This window comes from Mustela erminea, chromosome 12 (assembly GCF_009829155.1).
Source record: "Mustela erminea isolate mMusErm1 chromosome 12, mMusErm1.Pri, whole genome shotgun sequence".
NCBI classification, from domain to species: domain Eukaryota; kingdom Metazoa; phylum Chordata; class Mammalia; order Carnivora; family Mustelidae; genus Mustela; species Mustela erminea.
The window spans coordinates 8690301-8715508 of NC_045625.1; the positions used below are offsets into that span (position 1 = coordinate 8690301).

General features: G+C 48.8%; 1 protein-coding gene across 4 annotated transcripts in view; it reads right to left on the reverse strand.

The window, feature by feature from the left end:
* Nucleotides 1-25208, reverse strand: part of MVB12B (multivesicular body subunit 12B) — a 185157-nt gene that overhangs the window by 66061 nt on the left and 93888 nt on the right. For all 4 annotated transcript variants that reach the window (XM_032308054.1, XM_032308053.1, XM_032308056.1 and 1 more), the window contains exon 7: nt 12947-13041. In XM_032308054.1, the coding sequence (XP_032163945.1) occupies nt 12947-13041 (95 nt within the window). The remainder of the gene's footprint in view (nt 1-12946; nt 13042-25208) is intronic.

The following is a 25208-nucleotide window of genomic DNA, read 5'->3' on the forward strand; positions in this document are numbered from 1 at the left end:
GGTGAAGGAAGACTCTGGAACTCATGAGCCCCAGGATCTTCCGGCAGGAGTGACATCGGCATTTTGTTAGCACAAGGCGTAGGTAACGTAAACACGCAAGGCAATGGAACATAAAGATGGGTGTGCTTAGTGCCTCTAGGTAGCAAGTGCTTAAGTACCTCTAAGTGTCACCAGAAGCGAAGCTTAGGGCCAACGAGGCAAGCTTTACTCTCTCATTCAAAATTATGGATATTGTCTCGCTGGTGGATCATGAGATCGTTCATGCTATAAAACAAGTCAGGCGTGAGAAACCGCTCTCTGACAAAGGATCTCGGCCTTGGATGAGAGTTCCGCATCGCTCATTGTCTTGGAGACAATCGAAAGACAAATCTGGGGAAGAAGCAGCCTCCTTCTCTGGGATAAGTGATAAATATATTCGTCCAAATTCTAGGCTGGAGCACTGAGGGGTTTTTTGTTTGTTTGTTTGTTTGTTTTTTAAACAGAAACAGGTAAGGACCATCATTGCCATTAGTAAAAAGAGGGGGAAATGCACTGGGCGTTCAGGACCCAAACACATCAATGGGTGGATTCAGGTAAGGTTTCATTTTTCTAAAACAGATCAGAATTTCTTTAGTCCTAATGTTAGCAACTGAATGCATGTCTTCTACCACAAACGTGAGGAAGCTCATGTTGTGTGACGAAGGGTAATTTCCGATCTCATCCCGAAGCCTATGTGGCTATCCAACTCCTCCCCAGGTCCTGCCAATGCCCCCGTCTTCACTCATCAAGCCATCAGGAGTTTAAATGCCTCCAACACTCATGTGGAAAGTGACCCCACGCCTACCATTGTAGGTCAGCAAGGCGGGAGCTCGGTGCCGGTGGCAGCAGCAGAAGTTGGGGAGCCGCAACCAGGTAGGTGCGAGCTGGGTATGGACAGGGAACACACAGGGTCTGCAACGGCCCCGTAACCTTGGGCTTGGATGCATCCTAGGATGCCCAATCCACACAATGATGCTTCAAAGCAGGAGAGGCCATAAGGTGACTGTCATTCAAACAAATGTCCCATCATGGGCACAGCCCAGAACAGCTGGGCAGGAGGAAGACACCAGCTAAGGTTCAGTTCCAGCAGGTGAAGTGGTGGGTTTGGGTCGCCCACTATTACCACAGGGCTAAGAGAAGACCATGGGTAAGGAGATATCCAGATGTCCAGAGCTTCCCAGACAGAAGTCTCCAACAACAAGAACCATGGTAGTCCCATCTACTGATGGCGAGAAAGTTCCCTGAGGTTCCTAGAATATTCCCTCTCCTGGTCAGGAAAGCTCTGAGAAATGGTGGGAGGAAGGGGCTATGGAATAACTACAATCACAGCAACACATCTCTGGCACCTCCCATGTACCAGGCTTGATTCCAAGCCTCACCAACAAACCCACTCTCATTCCCATTCAACAGATAAGGAAACTAAGGCACAGGTTAAGCTCCTCACCTGGGGCCACTCAGCTTACGTGCAGGGTCCGCCTGCTCATCTGATCACTGTTCTGCCCAGCAACCCGCCCACGGGAGCCACAACCCTGTTCCAAATGTTCTGTGGACTCAGGAGTTGTCCTTAGGCCAGTGTCCAGGGCCTCATGCCAATGGGGTGCCACAGAGGACGGGCCAGGGAACTTCCTGAGATTTAAACAACCCTGAGACCTAATCTCCCAAGTTAGTCGCAGCATGACTCACTTGGGGTATGAGTGCCATTTCTGACTTCAAGTCGATGACAGGAAGGAAATGGTCACGTGCAACCTGGAGCCACTTATGTGACTCGGGGATTTGGAGGTTGGCGGCCGGATCAGAGAGACCTAGGTTCGAATCTCAGCTCTTCTTCTTACTAGCAACAGAACTGTGGAGAGACTAAAATCTTTCAAAACCTCATTTTTTTCTATCTGTAAAATAAAACTATTTATAAAGGTAAAATAAAGATTTATGTAAGAGAGATTTGTTTTACAAGGCTTGAGCAGCTGTGCTACACCTATAGAGATAATAATAGTGATGGTACAAACCCTGAAGTTTTTTTGATTTTTTTTTTAAAGATTTTATTTATTTGACAGAGAGAGGGAGAAAGAGAGAGAGAGAGCAAGCACAAGCAGAGGGAGTGGCAGGCAGAGAAAGAAGCAGGCTCCCTGGTTAGCAGGGAGCCTAATGCAGGGCTCGATCCCAGGACCCTGAGATCATGACCTGAGCCTAAGGCAGACGCTTAACGGACTGAACCACCGAGGTGCCCCCAAACCCTAAAGGTTTTGTTGTAAGGTTTTCCTGGTAAGGCTTTATCTCAATTAAATGACAAAATACATGCAGAGTGCTTACTGCAGACTCTCATACATGCTAAGTGCTGGAGGAAGGTTAGGTATTATTAAAATAAATTAATATAATCCATTTTAATAAAAGCAAAAACAACTTCAGCTCCCTAAATGTGTTTAAATTAAAGAAGTTGCCTTAATTATAGCATTTCCCCCCTCTTGGCTGACAGTCTATTAGCAGGACAGAGACAGAGCTAGAAAAAGAAACGGAAGGCTGATCTGACGTCAGCTGCCCCGAGGCAGGACTGCGTGTTTGAGCCCGGCTCCTTCACTCAGCCCAGAGGAAGCTTCTGAAGAGATGCTAAGAGCAGATGAAGGGTCGGGATTCAGTGTGCTCCCCGTTTGCAGCGCCGCTCTAACCAGGCCTCCGGAAGGGACTCTGCTGTGGGCCCCCAGGCAGGCAGCCCATGGGGAAGGGAAGCAGGAGGGGCAAACACATGCATGTTTCTGCTTGACAACTAGACAAGGATGATAAACACAAGGGGAGAAAGGTGTCAGAAAGCTGGTTTTCCTCACGTTGTTGCCACAGTCTGGGTCTTTGAGGTCAGGACGGTGTGTGGATGGGATGCCTGTGAGTTTGGGGCCGCAGCCGCACGTGTGCTGGTGACACCCTCGGCACCCAACCCGCACACCCCACGGGAGAGAGTATGATCGCTGCCGTCTTAGATACTAGACCACGCCTGGTGCACAGGAAGCTTCTGGAAAATACTGTTCTGTTTAAATTACAGATGCTCTTATTGCTGTAGACTCGGACATGCAGATCCCGGAAGGTGTGATGGGACTAGTTGGTTCAAGAATGGAGCCTGGTGCTCGCAGCTCCTGCCCTGGGTCCTCCTGCTGCCCCCACCAGCTGCCTCCCTCTTGGGTCTGAACGCTGCCTAAACTTGGCCTTGCCTAAAAACCAGAGAGAGAAGGAAAGCACAACAGGGGTGGGACGTGTGGCCACTGCTTCAAGAGCACCAAAGTAGCTGTCACCTAATAATTTTTTTAAATATTTTTTTCACAGTGACGAAACTGGAAAAAGTCTTAACTTTCTGCTACCGGTGGAGCCCAAGATGAGGCAGAAATGAAGGCCCGGAGCAGAAAGCAGCCTGTCGCCCCCGACCCTAGTCCTTTTCCTCCCCAAAAGCCAAAGGCACACTGGAGGATTTTACAGATGCTGCTGGCTCAGTATACCGAGCTCTCCTCTCCTTCCTGCCCCAAGCCATCATTCTGTCACCCTGCTTAGGGCCTGTGGGCTGCCTAGCCCACTTCTTCTTCTTCTTCTTTTAAATATTTATTTATTTATTTATTTGACAGGCAGAGATTACAAGTAGGCAGAGGGCAGGCTGAGAGAGAGGAGGAAGCAGGCTCCCTGCTGAGCAGAGAGCCCGATGTGGGGCTCGATCCCAGGACTCTGGGATCATGACCTGAGCCGAAGGCAGAGGCTTTAACCTACTGAGCCACCCAGGCACCCCCGCCTAGCCCACTTCTAAGTGACAATGGTGACAAAGTGTCTCGGTTAGCAGGGGGTGCCAAGCTGAGCCAGGCCAGAGAGCCTTGCCTGCAAGTTTGTTTGGACCGAGGCAGATTTTCTCCAAGTGCGCTGAAGACTGGGAAGTAATCTCATTTATAAAACTATGGAAGAGAGGGCTGAGAAGGGGAAGGCCACGTGGGTCAGGAGCCAGGGTGTCCTGAGAGATAATTCTCCACAAATCTTTGGGCTCTGCTCTGATCACAGCCCCACAGGGGAGGTACGTGTGGAGAGAAGGGGGACATTCCTGCGCTGTGTCCTGACTTACAAAATGTTCTCATATGCTCCGGATCCTCACGCCAATGCTGGGAAGGTGGTGGTCGTTAGCAAATCATTTCCCAGCTATGGACAGCTAGTGTGGAGTGACCTGCCCAAGGCAACATTACACAGGACTGTGGCCTGGCTCTGGCTGGGGGCCGTTCACGTACGTTGCATGGTGTGCAACCCGTGTGGTCATTCACAGAGGCTCTGGTGTGATGGCCACACGTGCTTCGGGCTCCAGATGCCCCATCAGCCACGTGCTGACCCTTCTTCCACCTGCTTCCTGTTGTCCTCGGGAGGGAACTTGGGGCTAGGCTCATGGAAGCCCTCAGAGTCTGCTAAATGAATGGAGGAGTAAACTATCCTTCACATTTAATGACATCCTCCATGATTCAGGAAGGATTGAAGACACGCTCCTTCTTCACTGCACATAAACATCTCAAGGTGTTCCTGGGGGAAAGGTCTGCAGCACAAAGCAGTGTGGGAGCACACCAGGAAGGGAGCAGCCCCAGATGGAAGGGACTCGGTAAAGCTTACTGGAAGAGCAGTTTGAGGACCAGCCCTCAAAGATGGATCCACAGGGAAGCTGGGTGAATCTGGGCCATATGATCGGCAGGGGCACAGGAACAAAGAGACAAAGTGAGGGCCCAGGAGTGACACAGGTGAAGAGAAATGGAGAGAAGACCCTGGAAAAGTAGAGACTGGCCACCAGACAGCCTCAATGCTGGGCAAGTGCGGTGTGGATCACCGCAGTGGGCCGTGGACTGGGGCAGGCAGATGAAGGTGTGCTCTCTAGAGTTCTGCCTCAAGGAGATGAATCTGCTACCTGGGCAATTGGACTGAGCATCGAGGAGCATGCCAAGAAAGATGGACAAGTCAAGTGTGAGGCACCAGTGCCTGGCACCGCCAGGCCTGAGCCAAGCCAGCCCCGTAAGTAGGGATGCAGGAAAGCCAAGGGAAGACCACCTTTGACTCTTGGCTCCAGGAGACTCGCTGGGGCCACTGGGCATGGCTGTGCCTCCATACCTAATCCAAAGTAAGATGGTCCAGAGCCCAGTGGAGGGCCTTCGGGGTCTCACTCTCTCTGTGAACTCCTAGTGGAGGTCCTTGCAGGGCAGGACACCTCCAGGAGGCGAGAGTTCCCCGAGCGCCCTGTGTGTCTGCCCGCACGCGCTGTTCATTAACTTCAGCGACACGGCCGTCACGGCGGGTGTATAAAAGCACATCCAATTAGCCAGGCCTCCGTGAATATTTGCACTCTTAAATCTTTTGCATTTCGAAAGGGTTAAAGCTTATTATTAGCATATAATTTATAGTCCTTTCTCCCAGGAAAGGAATAATGCACAGTAAATGCCACATTCATTTTAATAATACATGTTACAGTCTGTGCCCAACATCTGCACAAAGGTAAAGGAGGCAGATTTTTTTGACATGTCCCACTCTGCCATCTAAACACAGGCTTTTTGTTTCTTAAGTGACGGAAGGTTTAATCAAGAAAGCAGGCAATTCATCAATCGAAACAAGGCAGCGTGCGTGCGTCTGACAGCACACACATGGTTGTGTACAGAGCGAAGCCGGCCACCTGTCAACTGTACCTTTTACATCAGGATCTACAAATACACGAGACGATCAATTCCCCATCCGCTCCCATTCATTTCTTCTTTTTCTTATTATATTTTTCTTTGCCCTCGATTTTGTTGTCAGTCAGGGTGAGGATAGATGGATAGACAAGGGACACGCGGCTGTTGGAGGTGATGATAAAAATTTATATGCCTCTAAAATGACTTATTTCCTCCCTGATTTGAGCACCATTATTATAAATATTTTTTCGCTTCATTCAGGAATTTCCCCCCTCTGCTATTATCTGTGGCTGCGTCAAACGGATGCTTCCCTCTCTCCCGGATCCTTGCCACCCTCCCCCCTAAGTCTCCAACCAGTTCTTGGTGGCTTGGAAAATCCTCGGCGGAGGGGAAAGAGAGGCAGGGGTCTGGACGCGAGGCCACGGAAGCCACACGAGCATGTCCATGAAGGACAGAGGCCACCGTGGGGGAAGGGGGTGCGCCTGCGAACGCAAAGGTTGCCTCTCATATGGGGCTTCCACTGGAAGACACTGGGGTTCCCTCGTTTGTGATTATCAGTAACATCGTCACTCAACCCACGCACGGCTGACACCCAAATTCAGGGGAAAAGAAGAAGCACGGGCATGCGCACAGAAAACGCGGACACAAATTTTGCGAGGATACTGTCCACGCTGCGCCTGGAACAGCTGTTGGTCAGAACACCTTATGCAGAAAAAAGCCAGCCTTTCTCAAGTACCCTATTGTTTCAGTCTTTTAGCCTTCATTTTCCAGCCCGGCCATGCTTTACGATCATGAAAGTATTAAGTTCACGTTCCATTTTCCAGGTGAGATTTTTTTTTCCTAATTAAAGGATAGAAATAATGTAATCACTGCAAAGGAAAATATGTTTGTAATTGTTTGGTGTGCTTCAGAAGACTTTTTAAATGCTCACACTGTAAAACATACAGATTTTTTTTTTCTTTTTGTAATAAGATGAAGAGCTGGTGGCAGAAATTTTATCCAATTGGATGAAATATATAAATCATGAATTTCATAATACTGATAATTAAATGTCCATCTTCCAATTTAAATGAGGACTAGATTAAAACTGCATGGAGAAGGCTGATATTCAGTAATCATTAATTATTTTTAATTGCTTTGTGCTTTCCCGGTCTGATGTCAGAGTTACACACTGCTCGTACGCAGTTCTGTTTCAGAGGAAATCCTCCTCTCTGTCCAAGTTGCTGTGAGCCAAGGCGAGGAGCCCATGGACTCAGGCTTGTCCATGCTCACAAGCTTCCTGGCCCAACATCTTGAAAGGAGATGGGTTTTTAAGAAGGAACAGCTGTGGAGAGCAATAAAAGGTTTTTTCCAGCCATCAGAAAGAACACTGGAAAAAATGAAAAGATCGAGAAAGCTAAAAGCAGGGTGACCACACCCCTCTCCACCCCATCTGCTGGGGCAGTTCCAGGTTACTGCTTTGTCCAGGTACAAGTGGGAGCCCCTTTGACTCTCAAAAGGGATAGTGTGGGCAATCAATTCCACGGTCAGCCCAATGCTCCTGGATAAATGAAGGTATTAGCAAGGCAATCTGCCCACAGAGGAAAGGGAAGGGAAGCTGGACCCCTCGGATCCCTGCACTGTGTTTCTGCCTTATGGCTCAACCTGCATTCGTGGACTGTTCGAGATTTTTGGCTTCATTACGTGCCAGTTCCAATGTGCATTTCCTTAATTTTACTATTTTATATTACTATGCCAGTTTTTTCAAAAGGGAGAAAAATGGGTTCTTTGGAAAAAAAATACTTCACTTAGAGATATGAATCAGGGGATAACAACAACAAAACAAAAGAATGGCACAGTGTGGTTTCCCAGACCTATCGTATTCTGTTCATTAAGTGAAACCCTCCTAAGACAGATAGACATTCGTGCTTAGAAAAAGTGATCCTGGGCACCCTGTGATTGAGCTTCTCCGTGTGGGGAAACTCCGGCCCAGGTGCATCTTCCAGGTGGGACAGGAGGCCAGGGGACCTGCATTCCTGATACCCCCACATCTCCAGTCCCTAAGACACGTGACACCCAAGACCATTTAAGAAACATCTCACTCAACAGCCAAGCATGTTAGGGGTTCAAACAAGAGCAGATCTCCTAATATGGGGGCACCTAGGCTGTCCTCCTCAAACTCACTGAAAAGTGAGTCTTGTACTTGGCCCTCTTTATGGGCCTTAAATTCCATTTAAGGAAAAGCTAGGTTCATCCTAGTCAACCAGCTTTGTTTTAATCTTATCCATACAGAGACTGTCCTGATTCGGAACCAAATCCAGAATCCCCTTTGTGCAAAACCTCGCCCACAGCCGCACCCTCCTTTTCTATCCTGTATTTTTGCTCACTCTTACTTTTTCGCTTCCGTTTTCATTTGGTTACAGGTATTTTTGGAGCTGCCTTGTATCTTTCTGGACCGGCTGGCCTAGAAATAAATGATCAGACATCTAGACATCTAAAATAATTCTAGGGGGAACAGAAAGTTTAGGAGGCTATCATTCAGGACTAAATCAGAAGACTTTCCAGGACAGAAAAAATAAATATATTTAAGATTTATTTTATTTATTTGAGAGAGAGTGAGAGAGAGAGAGAAAGAGACAGGGAGAGAGAGTGTGGGGGGGGAGGGGCAGAGGGAGAGATTCTCAAACAGAATCTGCACGGAGTGCAGAGCCCGACATGGGGCTCGATCTCATGACCCTGAGATCATGACCTGAGCCGAAATCAAGAGTTGGCTGCTTAACCAACTGAGCCACCCAGGCTTCCCCAGAACAGAGAAGATATTCTTATTTAAAAAAAAAAAAAAAAAATTTTATTAACATGTAATGTATTATGTACCCCAGGGGTACAGGTCTGTGAATCATCAGGTTACACATTTCACAGCACTCACCGTAGCACATACCGTCCCCAACGGGACATTCTTAGGAAGAAAATGAACAGCTCCCAAGAAGCCTGATAAGGGCTCGCAGGAGTAGGGCTTTGGGGTAGAATCTAGAAAATCAACATGGCCCAAGGAGGCACCTCCCAGGAGGTAAGGTCTTAAGGGGGACAAGCCAGTTCGAATGTTGTCAGGAAAGCGTGAACCCATGACACAAGGATTTAAAAAAAAAAAAAAAAAAAAAAGTGGTTTGCCAACTCTAACACACATGAATCACAGTGAGCCAAACCAGGCCAAGCCCACCACTCGATTTCTACCTCCTCTTTCAAGGAAAACTATCCTCAAGCCTAAGGAAAAGAACGAGATGTTGATGCGGGGTGTGAGGAGCAAGGCAGGTGAGGAGACGGCACCAGAAGCCGGGCTCCCACACCCCATCGGCGTCTGTACCACCAGTGGTGTTAGACTGGTGGTCAGTGGTCTTTGGGCCACACACACAAGTTAAGCACAGCAGTGGACAGGAGTACCAGCAACTGGACAACAAAGGGAATAAAACCCCCATATTTTCAAAAAGGACCATAAGAAAATGATCGATCTGTGGCCTGGAGGTGATTTCCAACAGAATTCAGAAGAGGCATCAGGAGGCTTGGGAGCACTGAGAAAAGGCAAGGTGATCGCGGGGACCAGCATGGCTTACTAAGAGCACGCCAAATGAACTTTGGGTCTAAACTTTTTCTTTTCTTTTCTTTCTTTCTAAGACTTATGTATTTATTTGAGGGAGAGCAGGGGGAGGGTGGGAGAGAATCCTTGGAGCAGACTCTATGCTGAGTGTGGAGCCTGACGCAGGGCTCGATCCCAGGACCCCAAGGATGTGACCTCAGCCAAAACCAAGAGTTGGGCATGTAACTGACTGAGTTACCCAGGCAAGCCCAAACTTTTTATTATAAAAGTAACACCTGCCAGCATAGAGAAATGAGACACTGCACGGAAGGGGAAAGAAAAGAGCAGGAAAGACTGGTGAAAACCACTGTAAACACCTTCGGGGGTACCTTTCCAGACATTCTGATTTCTTCTTTAGGGGTGGGGGGCGGAGAGAGAGCATGTGTGCAAGCAGGGGAAGAGCAGAGGGAGAGAGAAAATCTTAAGCAGACTCCATGCGGAGCACAGAACCTGATGTGGGGCTCGATCCCATGATCCTGAGATCATGACCTAAGCAGAAATCAAGAGTCGGATGCTTCCCTGAGCTGCTCAGGTGTTCCTGGATATTTTTAAACATGTGATCACATTGCTCATTCTGGTTGTCACTTAACAACATTCACCCGCACCTTTTTATCCAAACCATCTTTGATGCCTTAAGAGTTAAGGCATCAAATCTTTTAAGAATGTTCCACAATTTAACCCTTTGCTTTTTGTCTGGGGCATTTAAGAGCCCCACCCCAAGCCCTTTCCCTGAGTATTATTTTTAAGAAGCAACAGCGCTCATCCCTGTGGATAAACCTTCCTGAACACCCGTGAGTGTTTTCCAGAAAAAATTCTTATTGGTGGATGCATGAGGAGCAAAGGCAGGCCCTGTGGCCATGTGATGAGGGTACGAAGTGGCAAGGCAAGGGACATGTGCTTCTCAGGATTTCGGCACTGAGTTAGCCGAAGCCCCTCACCCCACTTCTGTGGGCGAGAGAGATCTACTGGCCGAGCAGCTGGCAGCTGGCACACCTTGGCCAGTGGAACACATCTGCAGCCCGAATGGCTGGGTGGGTATGAACATGAGCTCAGCTGAGCAGGGGAGGACCTTGCAGAGGTGGAACAGGATAGGCGGAGGTGGAGGCCCACACGCCGGGATGCATTCGAGAAGCAGGTCAGATCACCTGCCGCAGAGGTCACAGGGGGCGTTCCTGGGCTAAAGGCTCTCCTTCCCATGAACAGCTCATGAGCGCCTCTGCGCACCGGGGCCACAGTTCCATAGAGTCCCCTCCCCTTACTCCAGCAACTCTGAGCGCTGTCCCTCCCTCTACACCCCTGACAGTCACCAGCAGCCTCTGTGCGGGGGACAGGAGAGGGGCTGGGTAACGGGCATGCCTTTGAGAAGACACTGAAAAGTTAATATGACTTTAACAACCACACACACAAGTTAAGCATGGGCTACTCGCTTTTCAATTTACTTCACCTAGAAATCTACTCATTTTTAGGAGGGCCCGCGTGTGAAGGGAGCCCTCACTACATATTTTCAGGAACGCACCAGAACGCACCAGCAGTCTGCATGGAAGGCAGACCCCCGAAGCCTGTGGCAGCCGGGCACCAGGGCCGGTTCGGAACAGTCTGCGGCTTCGTTTCCTTATTGGCTGAGCTCCAGCCACCGTACGTAGGGCACCAGGCAACGGCGAGGGCCTGGGGCACACTTTTGCCTCCACTGCTTTTGGAATCAACCCTTGAAACCTTAACTCTGCAATCCCAAACTGAGATGTGCCATTCTGTGCCAAATGCTATTCATGGCAGGGACGGGGTTGGGGGTGGGGTAGGTGGTCTCTGTTCCCTTCCACCAGCACGGCTCGCAGGCAGGCAGCCGGTGGGGGGCGGGCAGGCTTCCCGGCTGCACCACGGTTGCCCAGTGCTGAGCTTGCAGGCCTTATGGAGCTGGCGGGTCCTGTGGGCTCTTTCTGGCAGCCTTCCCACAAAGCAGCCTCGGACCCTGGTGGAGCAATTTGGTGCCGGCAGCCACGGAGGTGCTGGGGGCTGCCTGCTGCTGGGGTGGGTGGGGGGAGACACAGGAGGGGGCAGCCTCTACTACCACTGTTTGGAAGATAAAATCCCACCGACTGCCACTTACATAAATGTAACAGGAAGTTTCTGAATGGCTTCCCCTGTGTCTTGAGGCTGTTACCTTGGTGTTGCTAAACTCACGGCTGAAATGACCCCAGACAACACCTCATCAAAGCCGAGGGGCGAGGGAGCAGCGGTCCAGAGGCAGACAGGAACATTCCTGCCAAACCAGAGGAGGTTTCGCTCTGTGGGTCCTTTTCTGCAGAAATGTCAACAGCTGGGAAAGGCATCAGAGAACCCAGGTAAGGGGGGGCTCAAGCCGAACACCGTGGCTGGAAAAAGGTTTGCAAGCGTGAGGAAAGAAGCATCGGCTTTGACTGAGGTTTCCTCCTGCGCATTCGGCACGGGGCTGCCCTGCTGGGTTTCACAGACCTGTTTTGCACTACTCTGCCATGAAGCATCTGGGGAAATAGCTTTTCTACAAAATAGTTCATCTTTCCATACTTGTTATGCTCCTTGTCGACTTCGCTGAAATAGCCACAGCACAAAAGTAACTCTCTCTGGAGGTGATTTTCTGAGACGACGCGCTCCCTCTGCCCCTTTAAGGAGCTGGGCTCCTGGAGGTTGGCCAGGCGCCCGGGCTTTAAGGACATCCCGGGTCTTCCTCTTCCCCCCACCCAGAAATGGAACAACTGGCTTTTGCTTCTACTTCCAAACCTATTAGGGAGTGATCATAACAAGAGAAACTGATACTGACATGAATTATACCATTGTTCTATTTCATCTATTTAGTAACCCCAAGTTGCAATTTTTAGAAAAAAGATTACCTTTTAAATAACGGATTCATTATGGTACATGAATGAGTGCCATGTTCCCGTGTTCAAAACGTCACTCACCATTAAGGCCATGCGCTGGTAAGTGGCACCGATTTGCCACTTCCCCCTTAAATACAAACGCCCCTGACTGGAGGCCTAGGATCATCGGAGGTGAACTTACGGGTTTCCTGGGCTCTTAGCGCATCACCTGTGCTGCCAGGCACCCCATGAGTCTCCACTCTGCCATCAGGCCTGTAAGTGTTCCCCCCTGTGGTGAAGGCGGAAAGGCAAACGCGCACTGCTGAGGCTCCGGCCGAAGGACCACCATCTACTTCAAGGCCGAGTTCAGAAATCACAGACCCTTATGATGAGGGTGGGAAAGGAGACAGCCAGCGTCCCTTCTGGCTGCAAACCTAGCTTTGGGAAATGAGAGGGGAGAACAGACCTGGACACAGGCTGGTGAGTGGACTGGGCCTCAGCTCTGTGCCACTCCCGAGACCCCATGGGAAACCCGGCCCTGGCTCTGGCAGGTGAACAATGCACAGAGTATTCTCTGGAAACCTCCCTTCAAGCTCGCGAAATCCACACATTGTTTTTCATCATTAGTTTCCAAATGCACAGAGTGTCTGGCCCTTCTCTAAGTGCTGAGGTGACACAAAGAAAGGAAAGGGCTAATCTCTGCAGGGGACAGGCTCCTCGCAGGGTGAAAAGACAGGTAAGACAGATGCCATTAGAAGCCAGGAGACACGCAGAGGGAGGTGGTGCCCGGGACACAGACACCGTAGCTGGCCATGAGCAGAGGCCCCACGTACCTGATATGGCATACAGATTGGAGTGCTGGTACTCATAGTCAGCCCGAGTGCTGTTCCTGCCTCGGAAGGTAGCAGGAAGCGTTAGTGAGATGTGCCTAAGAAAGAGACGGAGGAGAGAGGAGGTTACAGGGCGCACAGAGCACTCCCCAAGGCTCAGAAAGCACCCGCGCCACCACCAGCCCGAGGCAGCACAGAGCAGGAGGAGGGGGCGCCCCTGGAGCAGGCCCCCCAACAGCTCAAAGCCCCCTCAAGGAATTCAGAAGTTTCCAGACATCAGCAACCACCTTCTTCAATTCCAAGAATATCCAAGTGGAGGAAAATGTTTCCCAAGCCTTATGGCCTGTGTGAGCAACTCTGTCTCGATCTCTGCTCACTGGGCAAAATACACCCGCAGAAACAGAACACTTGACCCTGACCAGGAGCCCGGGCATGTTCTGCCATCCGGCTTCCATTGTCCACCCAATGGCTTTCATTCCTGTCCCACAGGCCACTGAGAGTAGGGCAAGGAGCACTTTGTGAATGAAGGTCTAGAGTATTATTACTACCACGTGAGTCCAGGAAAACATACAACCACTGAGAATCAGAATGGCCTGCTCTCCTGAACTGCTGGGCCTGTGTGTTCGCCCTCTGGCAGGAGTACACAGTAGGTGCTCAGGAAATCATCTCGATTGGTCCAGCATTGGCTTTTTATGACAAAGGTGTTGGCCATTAAAGCTCAAGGTGCCCACAGAGCCCAAGTGAGTATTCAAGCAAAGTAAATAATCCATTTGGTGTGGTCATCAGCTGCCTTTAGCAAATGCAAAAGAAGATTAAGATGATAAGAAATATATTTCAAACCCAACAGGTCTGGGAGAAAAAACAACAATAAGGCATCTTACTGGCAGGCATAGGGATTGGCTTGAATGAGTTCAGTAGCCCGAGTTTTGGCCGCACTCAGTCAAAAGGGAAAAGACTGAGGAAGGGAGCATTTATGACAAAGTTTTATGTTATACATGTTGCCTTTTTCACACAACAAATGCATGACCTTCTAGGAATGACTCCTGAATGTACAGGCTCCTGGGAGGGAACGTTCTCTAGGCAAGACCTGTCCCCACAGGGTCTCTTGGTGACAAGACGAACACCAATGGTTGTAAAGGCATTTGGTTTGCTTGCTGTAGCATGAACACTGAGGCGAACATCTGTGCCATGGAACAGTCTGGCTCAACCCGGCGGGTAGAGGGCTTTGCTGAGCACTGCCTAGACCCAGGGCTGGTGAAAGAGGGGGTGGGAACCAGCAGACCCAAGTGCAGGGAGACTCTGACATGTGCTGAGCGGATCTGAGTGTCTGCTTTTACTAATGCTAACGAAGGATGCAGGGGTGCGCTCACTGAAGGAGTGCCCGGGTTACAGGGGATCGAGGTGTAGAAATAAAGCGCCAGATGCAACAGGGCAGGTGCCTGGGTGCGAGGGAGCACAAGAGCTCTGAGAAAGAGGCTGGGGTTCTAGTGACCCCTTGTCATAAGAGGACACGGGTACTGTGTCCTTACTTTTACGGAGTAAAAGGAACTCACTGGGTGGTCAGAGAAAGCCAAGCCTCTGGCGCACAGGGTCAGGGTATGTGTGGAAGGGAGGCTGGTAAGTTTGAGGCCAGGTTGGAAGGGGACCCCCCCCCCCCACTGCCATGCTTCAAGACTTCATTCCCTCAGACAAGAGTTCCTAACTCTGTTCTGCCCATCACAGCACAAACGAAGGCATCCGGGCTGCGGGGCACTCGCTAACAACACAGAGTCACAGCCGCGAGCCCGGGGAGCCTCGATTGGGGGGCCTGGGGTGCGGCCAAGAATCTATCTTTAACAGCTCCACCAGTGACGTTGAAGGCCGGCCAGGTTTGCGACCCTGAGAGGGTAAGGAGCAGCTGCAGGAGGGTTTTACACAGTTGATCAACGCCTCTGACCGCAGCACTGAGTCAGTGAAGCTGAGCACACAGAAGAATGAATTATGGACTGTGGCTGTGGTTGAGCGGAGCTAAAATGATGACAGGTGACCCCGCAGAGGGTGCCGCCGTGTGCCAGGCCTCGGGGGATGCTGAGCTCAGGCGGTCTCTTCTGGCTCCTTGCGCTCCTACAAGGCGAGCGTAAGGCCCAGCACACACTGAGACCTGGAGGCCGTGGTTCGAACAGCCCTGGGCCTGACGTGGGCCTTCTGAACCCGTGCCCGTGGGACGGAGCTGGCCGCACATCCACGAAGCTGGCTGGGGCGGCTGCTGTTTTCGCACCCACCACACCACGGGGGAGGGGGTTTCCCGAAGCCGGGGAAGAACTATAAGGCAGGGCTGCCATGCCTGAAGATTTCTAAGCCTTGAAAGCATTTTCGAAAGGTGCATCCGCCCAAACTAAGGGCATCACACATCTGTGCGGTGCAGTCCCCCTGCCTCCCCAGGGGCTGGAGGCATTCAGGAAGGCTTGAGGAGGAGGTGGGTGTTAGTGGAACTTCGGAAGACAGGCAGACCTGGATGGCAAAGAGCCAAGCAGAAGCCAGAAGAGAAAAGAGGGTCAGCCCAGCCATTCAGTGGTTAAAGAGAGGCTGAGAGTCTGATAGGAGAATATGCAGATGGGGCCTGGTGTGAGGGGCGGGAAGTGCAGGACAGGCAGGACCCCTGTGTGCACAGAGCTCACCCTGCAGCGGGATGGGGGAGGACAGGAAAATACCCACAAAGTTCAGGGAACACCTGCTTACAAAGGGAATCACGCATGCAGAGCAGAAGTGCTGTGTCTGGGGAGAACGGAGGACTCCCGGCAGGGAGGAAGGGGAGCAGGGCTCCAGGCTCTGCAGTGAGTCTCCTACATAGCAGGGAGTCTGGTGAAGGGAGGCACGGGGCTAGGGTGGCCGGAGCCTGAAGGCCAGGAGAGGGTGTGGCACCAGGCACAAAAGGGCTGCCAGGCCACAGCCCGGGGTGGGGGTGGGAGGGCCTACATGAGCTCGACTTGATCCAGGAGGATTTTAAAGCAGAGATGTGGAAAGATCCTATTTGCAGTTTTAAAAGATTGCCTGCCTATGGGAAGGTGAGGAAATAAAACGGTGATGCCGTGGTAGACGGGAACGGAGCAGCAAATTACAGTGGGGATTCTCGTGAAACTGCAATTATTGAGCACTTACTGTGTGTAGACCCTTCCCAGTTCCTGCCAAAGTGTCCTACTGCAGCCCTCTGAACAGTGTGGGGGAAACTGTGCGGTATACAGGACTTAAAAACAAAGGTTATACCAGAGAAACTAAGGTGCCTGGCTCCTTAGCAGCCCCGCCCGATGTGGACTCCCTGGTCTCAACTTTTCCTGCTTCTCTGGGACACCTGATCGTGCCTGGCTGACATGCTCGGCAACCCTCCCTACCCTGGCCAGCCGCTCTTCCTTGCAGATGTCCTTTCTGGTCCCTCCTCCAACTTTTAAAAAGTTACTCTTTGTCAGGGTTCTGCTTGAGCTCTGTCCTCATTCTATATGCTTTCCTGAGGCAACCTCATCCTCAGCCATTCCCCGACTTTAGCGGTGCTCACACACTAGCCCACCTTTCCCAACTGTCTCTTGCCCTGCTTACTTCTCCCTCTACCCAGAAGAGGGGAAAGTTCTGTAAATCTCTGAATATGTGATGTGATGTTCATGCCTTAGCCTGACTCTTTATCCAGGCTGTTTCCCTTCGTAGAATCTCCATTTCTTCCTTACCTACACTCCGAACTCCTATTCATCCCTCAAGACCCCATCCAAGCATGCCTTCTCTGGTAGAACCTTCCCTGGGCTTGTTCTGGGCTCACCGGAGGCCTGCATGTCCCTTCTCTCTCCAGTTTGCACAAAATATTTGAAGCATCTGATACGAGCCTGTCTTCCTAACACGACTGTGACCTCCTCAAAATCAGGGCCGAAGCTCATCAATTTGTGCCCTTTTTGTAGGATGATTTTTTGACCTGGAGTAGATAGTGGTTGAGCACGTGTTGACCAAATCAAGCACTGAATCTACTCCAATAAAACCTCTGGATCTTTTTGGTATAAACTGCAGAGTGTCTGTGACTCCATTTCTACCCATGTGTGTGTTTGCTAATCAGACTCAAGTGGTCTCTATTACACCAGGCATCCCACTCGTCTCTGCCCTGGAAGAAAACAGGTATGATATAAGAAGGGATCGGTGGTGACTGGGAATTTATGGGAGGTGGGGGGGGTGGGAGAGAGAAAAAGGATTTCTGATCTCCTACAGACAATGTGTGGTTCATAGAGTACATGTGACGTTAACAGCACATTCGAGTCGCACACCCGACTGTATCTTCGACAGTCATAGCTCAACAGGAACGCGGTGAACGGAAATGAAGTCACCCCAGACTCTGGCTCCTCAGCTGCCACAGGACGGTATGATGCAGCACCCAGAGAGATGAGAGGCTCCCGACCAGGGACAGCTTTAAAGAGAAGGGTTCCCTGCATTGCAAAGAGCTGCTTTTCACTTCTGTTGTCCGGACTCAGGAAGGAGGAAATGTAGGGGTGGGAGGAGGAAAAGCCACAGCAAAGCCTCCTGTAATGAGAATGGGCAGCTGGGGCCGAGGGGACAGATAACCTGTGGTTAAAGGGAAAGAGCAAGTCACCTGCAGAAGGAGAAGCGGCCCAGGGGCACTGCAGCGTCAGATTAGCCTGAAAGTGACAGATGACAGGAACCAGCGAGGCTCTGGTGATAGCAGAGTGAAAGGAGATTCTAGTTCCCCAGCAGGGGCCGGGTGGAGCCGGGAGACCTCAAGCCAGGCACTGGGCTGGGTGCCTTCACGCACACGCCTCGCCTCATCCTCCCGGCAACCTTTTCCGATTGGAATAGTTAACTCCGTCCGATAGATCAGGGAACGGGGCCGGGGGCTTCAGAGGGAAAGCTAACAAAGCGAATGCTAAGAATTAGGGAAAACGTTCATCCGCCTATCCTCCGGGGGTAAACACTATTATCTGGAAGTTGCCCTACTGTATCATCTCGGCTTTCAGGTATATAGAGTGAGGACTGCACGGTCCGTCCCCAAACCCTGTTGCAAGCGATGAGGCCAAGGACTCAGCATCTCAGCCACTGACTGGCTTGATGGTCCTGGCAGGACACAGTCCCTCTGATACCATGTCACCAAGGGAAAAGCAACAGAATGGGACACCCCACGGCCCAACCACATGCCCAGGGAGGGAGAGCAGTGGTGGCAGTTAGCAGCACCAACCCTGGAGTCGGTCTGATGTAGGTTCAAGTCCCAGCACCACCCCCGGGAGCTGGGTGCCCCTCAGGGACGGCGTGTTGCCCCCTCCTGCGTACCTTGTGACCAAGCCGATAGACGGCACAGAACCAGGCATGCAGTGGGCGTGTAGAAGCAGAATGTCCCTTATGATTTCCCACACAGCTCCTATTCTGATTCCTCCCACTCTGGTCATTGTTTTGGCGTCCCACTGATGAAGGGCATAGTCCAGGACCACGACAGAACCCGCCGGTGCCCTCCCTCTGGATTAGAATGAAATCCAAATGCCCCGTGGTTGGGAGGTCCTGCCAGCCCGTCGCTCCTCTCTGAGCTTGTCTTGTTCATGGTCCCCGCACTCACATCCTCCAACCTTACCAGCTCCCGGCGCTCTTGTTCCTGCCTCACGGCCTTTGTGCTTGCTGTTCCCTCTGCCTTAAACACTCTTCCTCCAGTTCTCCAGACGCTGGTTCCTCCCCCAGGCAGGCCACCCCCCTAGATGCCTGCTGGGGCACCCTGCCTCCAGTCGCTCTTACAACACCCCACTTTCCTCTCTGCAGACCATTCCCACTCTACAGGACTGTCCGATTTGTTCACAGGTCACCAGAACATGATCTACACTACACTTTCCACCGTTATCGCCAGTGCCTAGAACAGTGTCCTCCACACAGAGAAGACTTAAAATATGAGAGCCTCTAGGATCACCTGATAGGTGATCTTACAGAATATTGAATGAATGAGTGAATCTTACACTGACTTGTACTTTGACTTACATGAAAACTTCCCACTTGTCTCTTTCTCATCCCCAGGACAGGGCTGGTTAACTGGAAAATGCAGTTATTTCTGACTCCCGAGTATTTTTACATAAATAGTAAATACATTCATCATGGCATTGTTTATAAAGCCAAAACTGGAATCAGAGCTCAAACAATAGGGGACTGCTTAAAAAATTATGGTACAACTGTCTGATGAAATATTTTACAGTCATTCAAAACATTTCAGAAGACCATCAGCCAGAGGCCATGCCTCTCACTGCAGCATCCAGCGAGAAGAGATATCAAATCCTCATTTTCATACCTGAAGCTGTGATTGGTTAACCCAACACCTGGGCTTCTTTCCCACAGCCTGATTGTCTAAAGAGATGAAAGGAACATGCCATTCATGACGCTGGGTGTTGCTAGCAGAGCAAAGAAGGAGTTGGGCACTTTGGCAGACTATGGACCCGAGATGCCCAGCTCTTCTGAAGCACCTAGTCCAGAGGGTTCTAAGAACAAGTAGGTATTCCAAGCCAAACTGAGCAGTCTAAGAACATGACAGCTGTTGGGGTCCCCTGGACAGCATGTTTGGCAAGGTTCTATCAATGGGTTCCAAAGTTACTGATTACTCCATAAGCAGAGCCCTTGTTTTAGATTTTAGGAAAGTTCATAAAGATCACTAGCAGGCTAAGAGATAGACCTAAGGACTCAGAAAACCATCTCTAGCTAGGTAGGCGCCTAGAGAGGAAGACTTTCTAGAACCATCCCCAGTAGGCCTTGGACCACTGGAACAAACTGACTGTCAGAGGCCAACAATTTCTGCCCCCTGACTTGAATGATGGCTTCTTCTTCCAAAATCTATCTGGTCCCTGGAGAATTCCAACTAGAAGAGGGTGCACTGTACCAAGCTCTCCTCCCCATTTCCTATACAGGGGACACCCCAGAGGACGGGGGCCTCTGGGCTGAGCAACCGCCACTTTCTGCAGGAGGGACTGGCTGTTGTGGAACAAATAGGTCAGTATCATACGGGCTGCTGACAACGGCTCTGGCTGAATAGATGCTGAGGGAAATTTCATTTTTCCCCCCAAGTCAGTTTTAGGCACCTTATTCAATTAACATGGCCACTAGCTGCAGACAGCTCCATAGGAAAGCCCTTCAGTTATGGAACACATTTTATTAGGTGACAATAGTTGCCAGCACGATTTATTTCCTTTGATGGGATTCTGCTTTTTCCTTGTTAATTTAAATCTGTATTTTCTAGTGCTGATTCCAGGTCTGTGTGAATTTTTAAAATGTTACCATTAATCTTCTGGACCCAGTGGCCACATAGAATGGAGCTGGCTCTGCCCAGGCAGTGGGGATGCCTGATGTCCTCTCAGACTGTCAAGGGGCAGCGTGGACGAAGTTGTGGCCGTTAAGGCAGAGGTAGACTCACAGTTAGAGACAGATGTCACTTTCAGGTCTCACCTCCTTTTTAAAAAAATTTTTATTTAAAAATTTTTTTTCTTTTTAGGATTTATTGATTTGAGAGCGAGTGAGCACAGGAGTAGGGGGTGGGGGAGGGAGGGACCGAAAGAGAGGGAGAAACAGGCCCCCCGCTGAGCAGGGAGCCCAAAGCAGGGCTCCATCCCACAACCCTGAGATCATGACCTGAGCCAAAACCAAGAGTCAGACGCCTAACCGACTGAGCCACCTAGGCACCCCAGAGTTTTTCAGAAGCTGCAAGACTGTGGGGTCATCACTCTGAGGTCTCCTTGCATACTTGTATGCTCCCCATTGTTCTCAGTTTTAACTTCCAGTAAGGTAATTATAGGCTAACACAAGCCATGTGAACACAAGCTCCTTAGAATCCTCCATTTTTAAAGATTAAGAAGTCCTAGACTCAAAGTTTTCAAACCATTGCTGTAGGGCAGCCTGTTGAAACTGACTCTACAAAAGCCCGAGGTCTGAAGTTGGTGGGTTGGGCTCAGAAGAGTAAGAACAAGAACAAAGGCCTGGTCTCCATGGGACGCTTCCTCAAAGAAAATGGTGCTCATGGAAAAAAGTTAATAAATTTTCACAAGTGGAAAAAAAGACAGAAGGACAAGACTTACTTGTTATGGCCAGGCAAGTAACTATTCTCAAGAATTTAGTTCGATGGCACCTGGTGGCTCAGTTGGTATGCGCCTGCCTTTGGCTACAGTCCCGATCCCGTGGTCCTGAGCTCTCCGCTCAGTGGGGAGGCTGCTTCTCCCTCTGGCCCTCCCCCCACTCATTTTCTTTTTCTTTCTCTCTAACAAATAAAAGCTAAAAAAAAAAAAAAAGAAGAATTTAGTTTGAGAATAAAGTAGTCTAAGATAATTGAAGGTTTTGCTTTTCCCCAGTATCCATGTGCCTGAGCCCTGCGAGGGCACATGGCTGAGCTATCAACTGTGTGTCGATACATATAAAAGAAAAAAAAGAGCAGAGCAGGAATAAAAATACGAAGGACCCATGAGAGTCACAGAACTATCCTAGACAAGATGAAAGGAAGAGACAAAATTATTAAGTCCAGAAGGCCTAGGGTTTGATAATCTCCACTTAAATGCATCTTTATTTAACAGACACAGCATGGCGGGAAGGCAACAGTGCCTGGACAGCCAGCCAGGAAGGAGAAGTCCAGTGTCTGGCTGTTTGAACTGGAACATGATGTTCCTCACACGAAAGCCACCTCACAGCTCCCCGACAAGCCTGGGAGTCCCTCTTCTGACTAGCAGCGACCAAATCCTTTGAGAATGTAAACTTGTGTTTGGGGGACAGAGCAGGCGTGAGCGGCAGGCCGCTCCAAGACAGAAACATTATCCCCCAAATAATGAGGAATGACATTTGTTTATTCACTCTCACTGGTACGAAGAACCAATAGTTGGAAAAAAATCAAACCAGGTGGATGAAATGATACATGTCCTTGAAAAACCAAGACTGGATAATTTTTTGGGCCAGTGACGGCTCTGGCCAGCCTCCTGTCACTGAGGCCCTACAAAAACTAAGGTGAACAGAGAAAGGTGATGAAGAATTAGAAAATAATCTACCCAATAGTGACCACCTAAGTGAGATGGGGGGATACCTTACATACCCTGCCTTTTGGCCAACAGTCTAAATACATTCTTTTGCTGGTCTACAAAAAATGTCATACAACAAGATAAGAACATTAGCTTTTAAAAAAAAGAATTTACTATAGCATATAGAGAAATTTATCTGCATTAGAAATAACAGAGAAATAAAATTCCAAAAGAACTAAATCAATAGTATCATGGAAAAGCCCCCCAAGATTTTCTAGAACATAGAGAAAGAAAGAACCAAGCGATGAGGAGGAAAATTATGATAAACACAGAGAAGCAACCTGAATATTCTAGGTGTTAGAAAGAAACCACAATAATTAAAAGAGAAGTAACAATCAGAAAAAGAAGTTTACGGTCTAAGTAAAAAACAACAATAACGACTCCATATTATAGAGTCAATAGGGCTTTCAACATTCCAATAAAATCAATAAAGAGACTCATGGCTAAATAAATACGGATATCCAGACTCCCAATTTCAACACTTAGTTTAAAGTACAATAATCAATATGGTGTGGTATTAGGGCATAAAGACAGACATACAGATCAATGCTACAGAAGGGACAGTCCAGAAATAAATCTAAGCATATATGATCAATCGATTTTCAACAAAAGGTGCTAAGACAATTCAAGGAAAAAGGGTAATCTTTCCAACAAATGGTGTTAGAACACCTGGATACCCACATGTAAATAAATGAACCTTGACGCTTACCTCACACCATATATAAAATGACCCAAGAGGTTCACAGAACTGTTTTTTAGAAAAGAGGAAAGAGAAAGGATAAATTATTAAGTCTGGAAGTCCTAGTATTTCACTTTTTATTTCAATGCATCTTAACTTCACAGGCAGAGCATGGCCTCTTCTAGAAGAAAAAAAAGGGGAAGATCTTTGTGACTGTAGGCTTGGCGAAAATTTCTTAAATGAGACACAAAAAACCATAAACCATACAAGGAAAAAGATCAATCAACTGGACTTCACCAACACTTAAAACTCTCGTTCCTTAGAAGGTCTATTACATAAATGAAAAGATAACCCACAGACCTGAAGAAGTTATCTGTAAAAACATACCCAATTTATAGCCAGCATTTATACAGAACTCTTAAAACTTAATAGAGGAAAAAAAGTCCAATTTAAAGAAATGGCTAAAAGATCAGAATAGACCCTTCACTAATGAAAATGTATGAATGGTCAATCAGCACATGAAAAGATGTTCAACATCACTGGTCATTAGGGAGGTGATATTGAAGCCATGGTCTGATGCCAACATGTGTCTTCTAGAATGGCAAAAATTGCCCAAAATATCAATTGTGGGCAAGGTTGAGGAACAGACGGAACTCTTCTACATTGCTGGTGGGAAGGTAAAATGGTACAACCACTGCAGGAAACAGCAGTTTCTTAGAAAATTTAACACATCCTACCACTGGAGCCAGCCATTACACTTCTTGGTTTTTACCCAAGAGGAAGGAAAGCATAGGGCTATACAAAGATCTGTGCACAAACGTACTAAGCAGTTTATTTGTAATAAAAAACAAGCCAAATGTCCAGTAATAAGTGACTTGGTAAGTATATTGAAGAACATCTCACAATGGATACTACTCAACAATAAAATGGAAATGGGGTGCCTGGGTGGCTCAGTAGATTAAAGCCTCTGCCTTCGGCTCAGGTCATGATCTCAGGGTCCTGGGATCGAGTCCGGTATTGGGCTCTCTGCTCAGCAGGGAGCCTGCTTCCTCCTCTCTCTCTGCCTGCTTCTCTGCCTACTTGTGATCTCTGTCTGTCAAATAAATAAAATCTTTAAAAATAAAACAAAATGGAAACAAACTACTGATACACTCGATGTGGATAAATCTCAAGATAATAATGCCGAGTAAAATAGGCAAGGTAAAAAATACACATGGTATTGTTCCATTATATTATGGAACATTCTAGGAAATATGAACTAACCCATAGAGATAGAAAGCGGATCAGTGGTCGGCCTGAGGAGGGCTGGCGGACTACGAAGGAGCACGAGGAAGTTTTGGAGGCGGCACGACCTTGAATTCGGTGATGGTATTGTAAGTGTAAATATACAAGCTCATCAAATTCTACTTAAATATGTGCAGTTTATTGTATACTGAGTATACTGTAGTAAAGCTGAAAATATTTCCTGTTCTAAAAAACTTTAAAAAAAAAGGGGGGGGCGCTAAAGAAGGAAACCAATGGGGCTGACAGGACAGGGAAGGGCAATGAAGAGAGACCCACCCCTAGACGAATCCCGGCAGACACTGGCAGTGATTTCAGACTCTTCCTCTATCATACGATGTGCCGGAAGACAATGGAGCCACAGAAGTTTAAGGAGAGAGAGCGGCTTTTCAGAAACTACTTATTCCTTCAAGTTGTCTCTTCTAGGTAAAGACACCGACCAAAAAATAAATAAATAAATAAATAAATAAAATCATTCACATTCCTTTCTCTGAAAGAAATACATTCAAATGTGCTTCAGAGGATGTGAAATTAAGACTTAAGAACCGGGAAGGAAGCAGACAAAAGGACTGACATTTTCGCTTTCCCTCTAGAAATGTGGCCTGAGGAAATAACCGGAAACATGGGAAAGGAATTATTTAAGATAAAACAAGCAAACAACGTTAGCTGCTGTTTTCACAGGGCTTACCCTGCATCACGCATCACGCAACCCCCACCCGCACCCCACGACTAGGCGCTGGGACCCTCTCTGGTTGACAGATGGCCTCAGAAAGGCTCAGCCGCTTGCCTGAGGGGATACAGCTTGGGTCTGAACCCTGATGGGGAAAATCACAAAACGCAGCTTGGAATCATGATGCTTGACTCAAAAACCGGAACGTTATAGAATGATATAAACGTAATATAATTTATAGGACATTATAAAGCATCTGATTCAGAATACCGTCTGGACATAAAATGATGTTTCTAGGTTTTCTCGGTGGGACCCTGTGGTGCTGGGAGAGGGAACCCAGGGGCAGGAGAGGCGGGAGCCGGGTCCTTTCAGGCGGCCTTTGTAAGAGCGGTGAACTGGGGAAATGCTCATAGGACACTAAATGAGGACAGAACAAGAAGGAAGGAGCCAGACATAGTTTTGTTCTTTTGTTTTTTTTAAATATCTCCACAGCCAAATCTCCAAGACTCAGCTGTTCGGTAAAAACAAAATAAAACGAAACGAGACCTGCGTACAGAAACTCCCCTGCACGGGGTGTACTTCTGTGGTTATGCA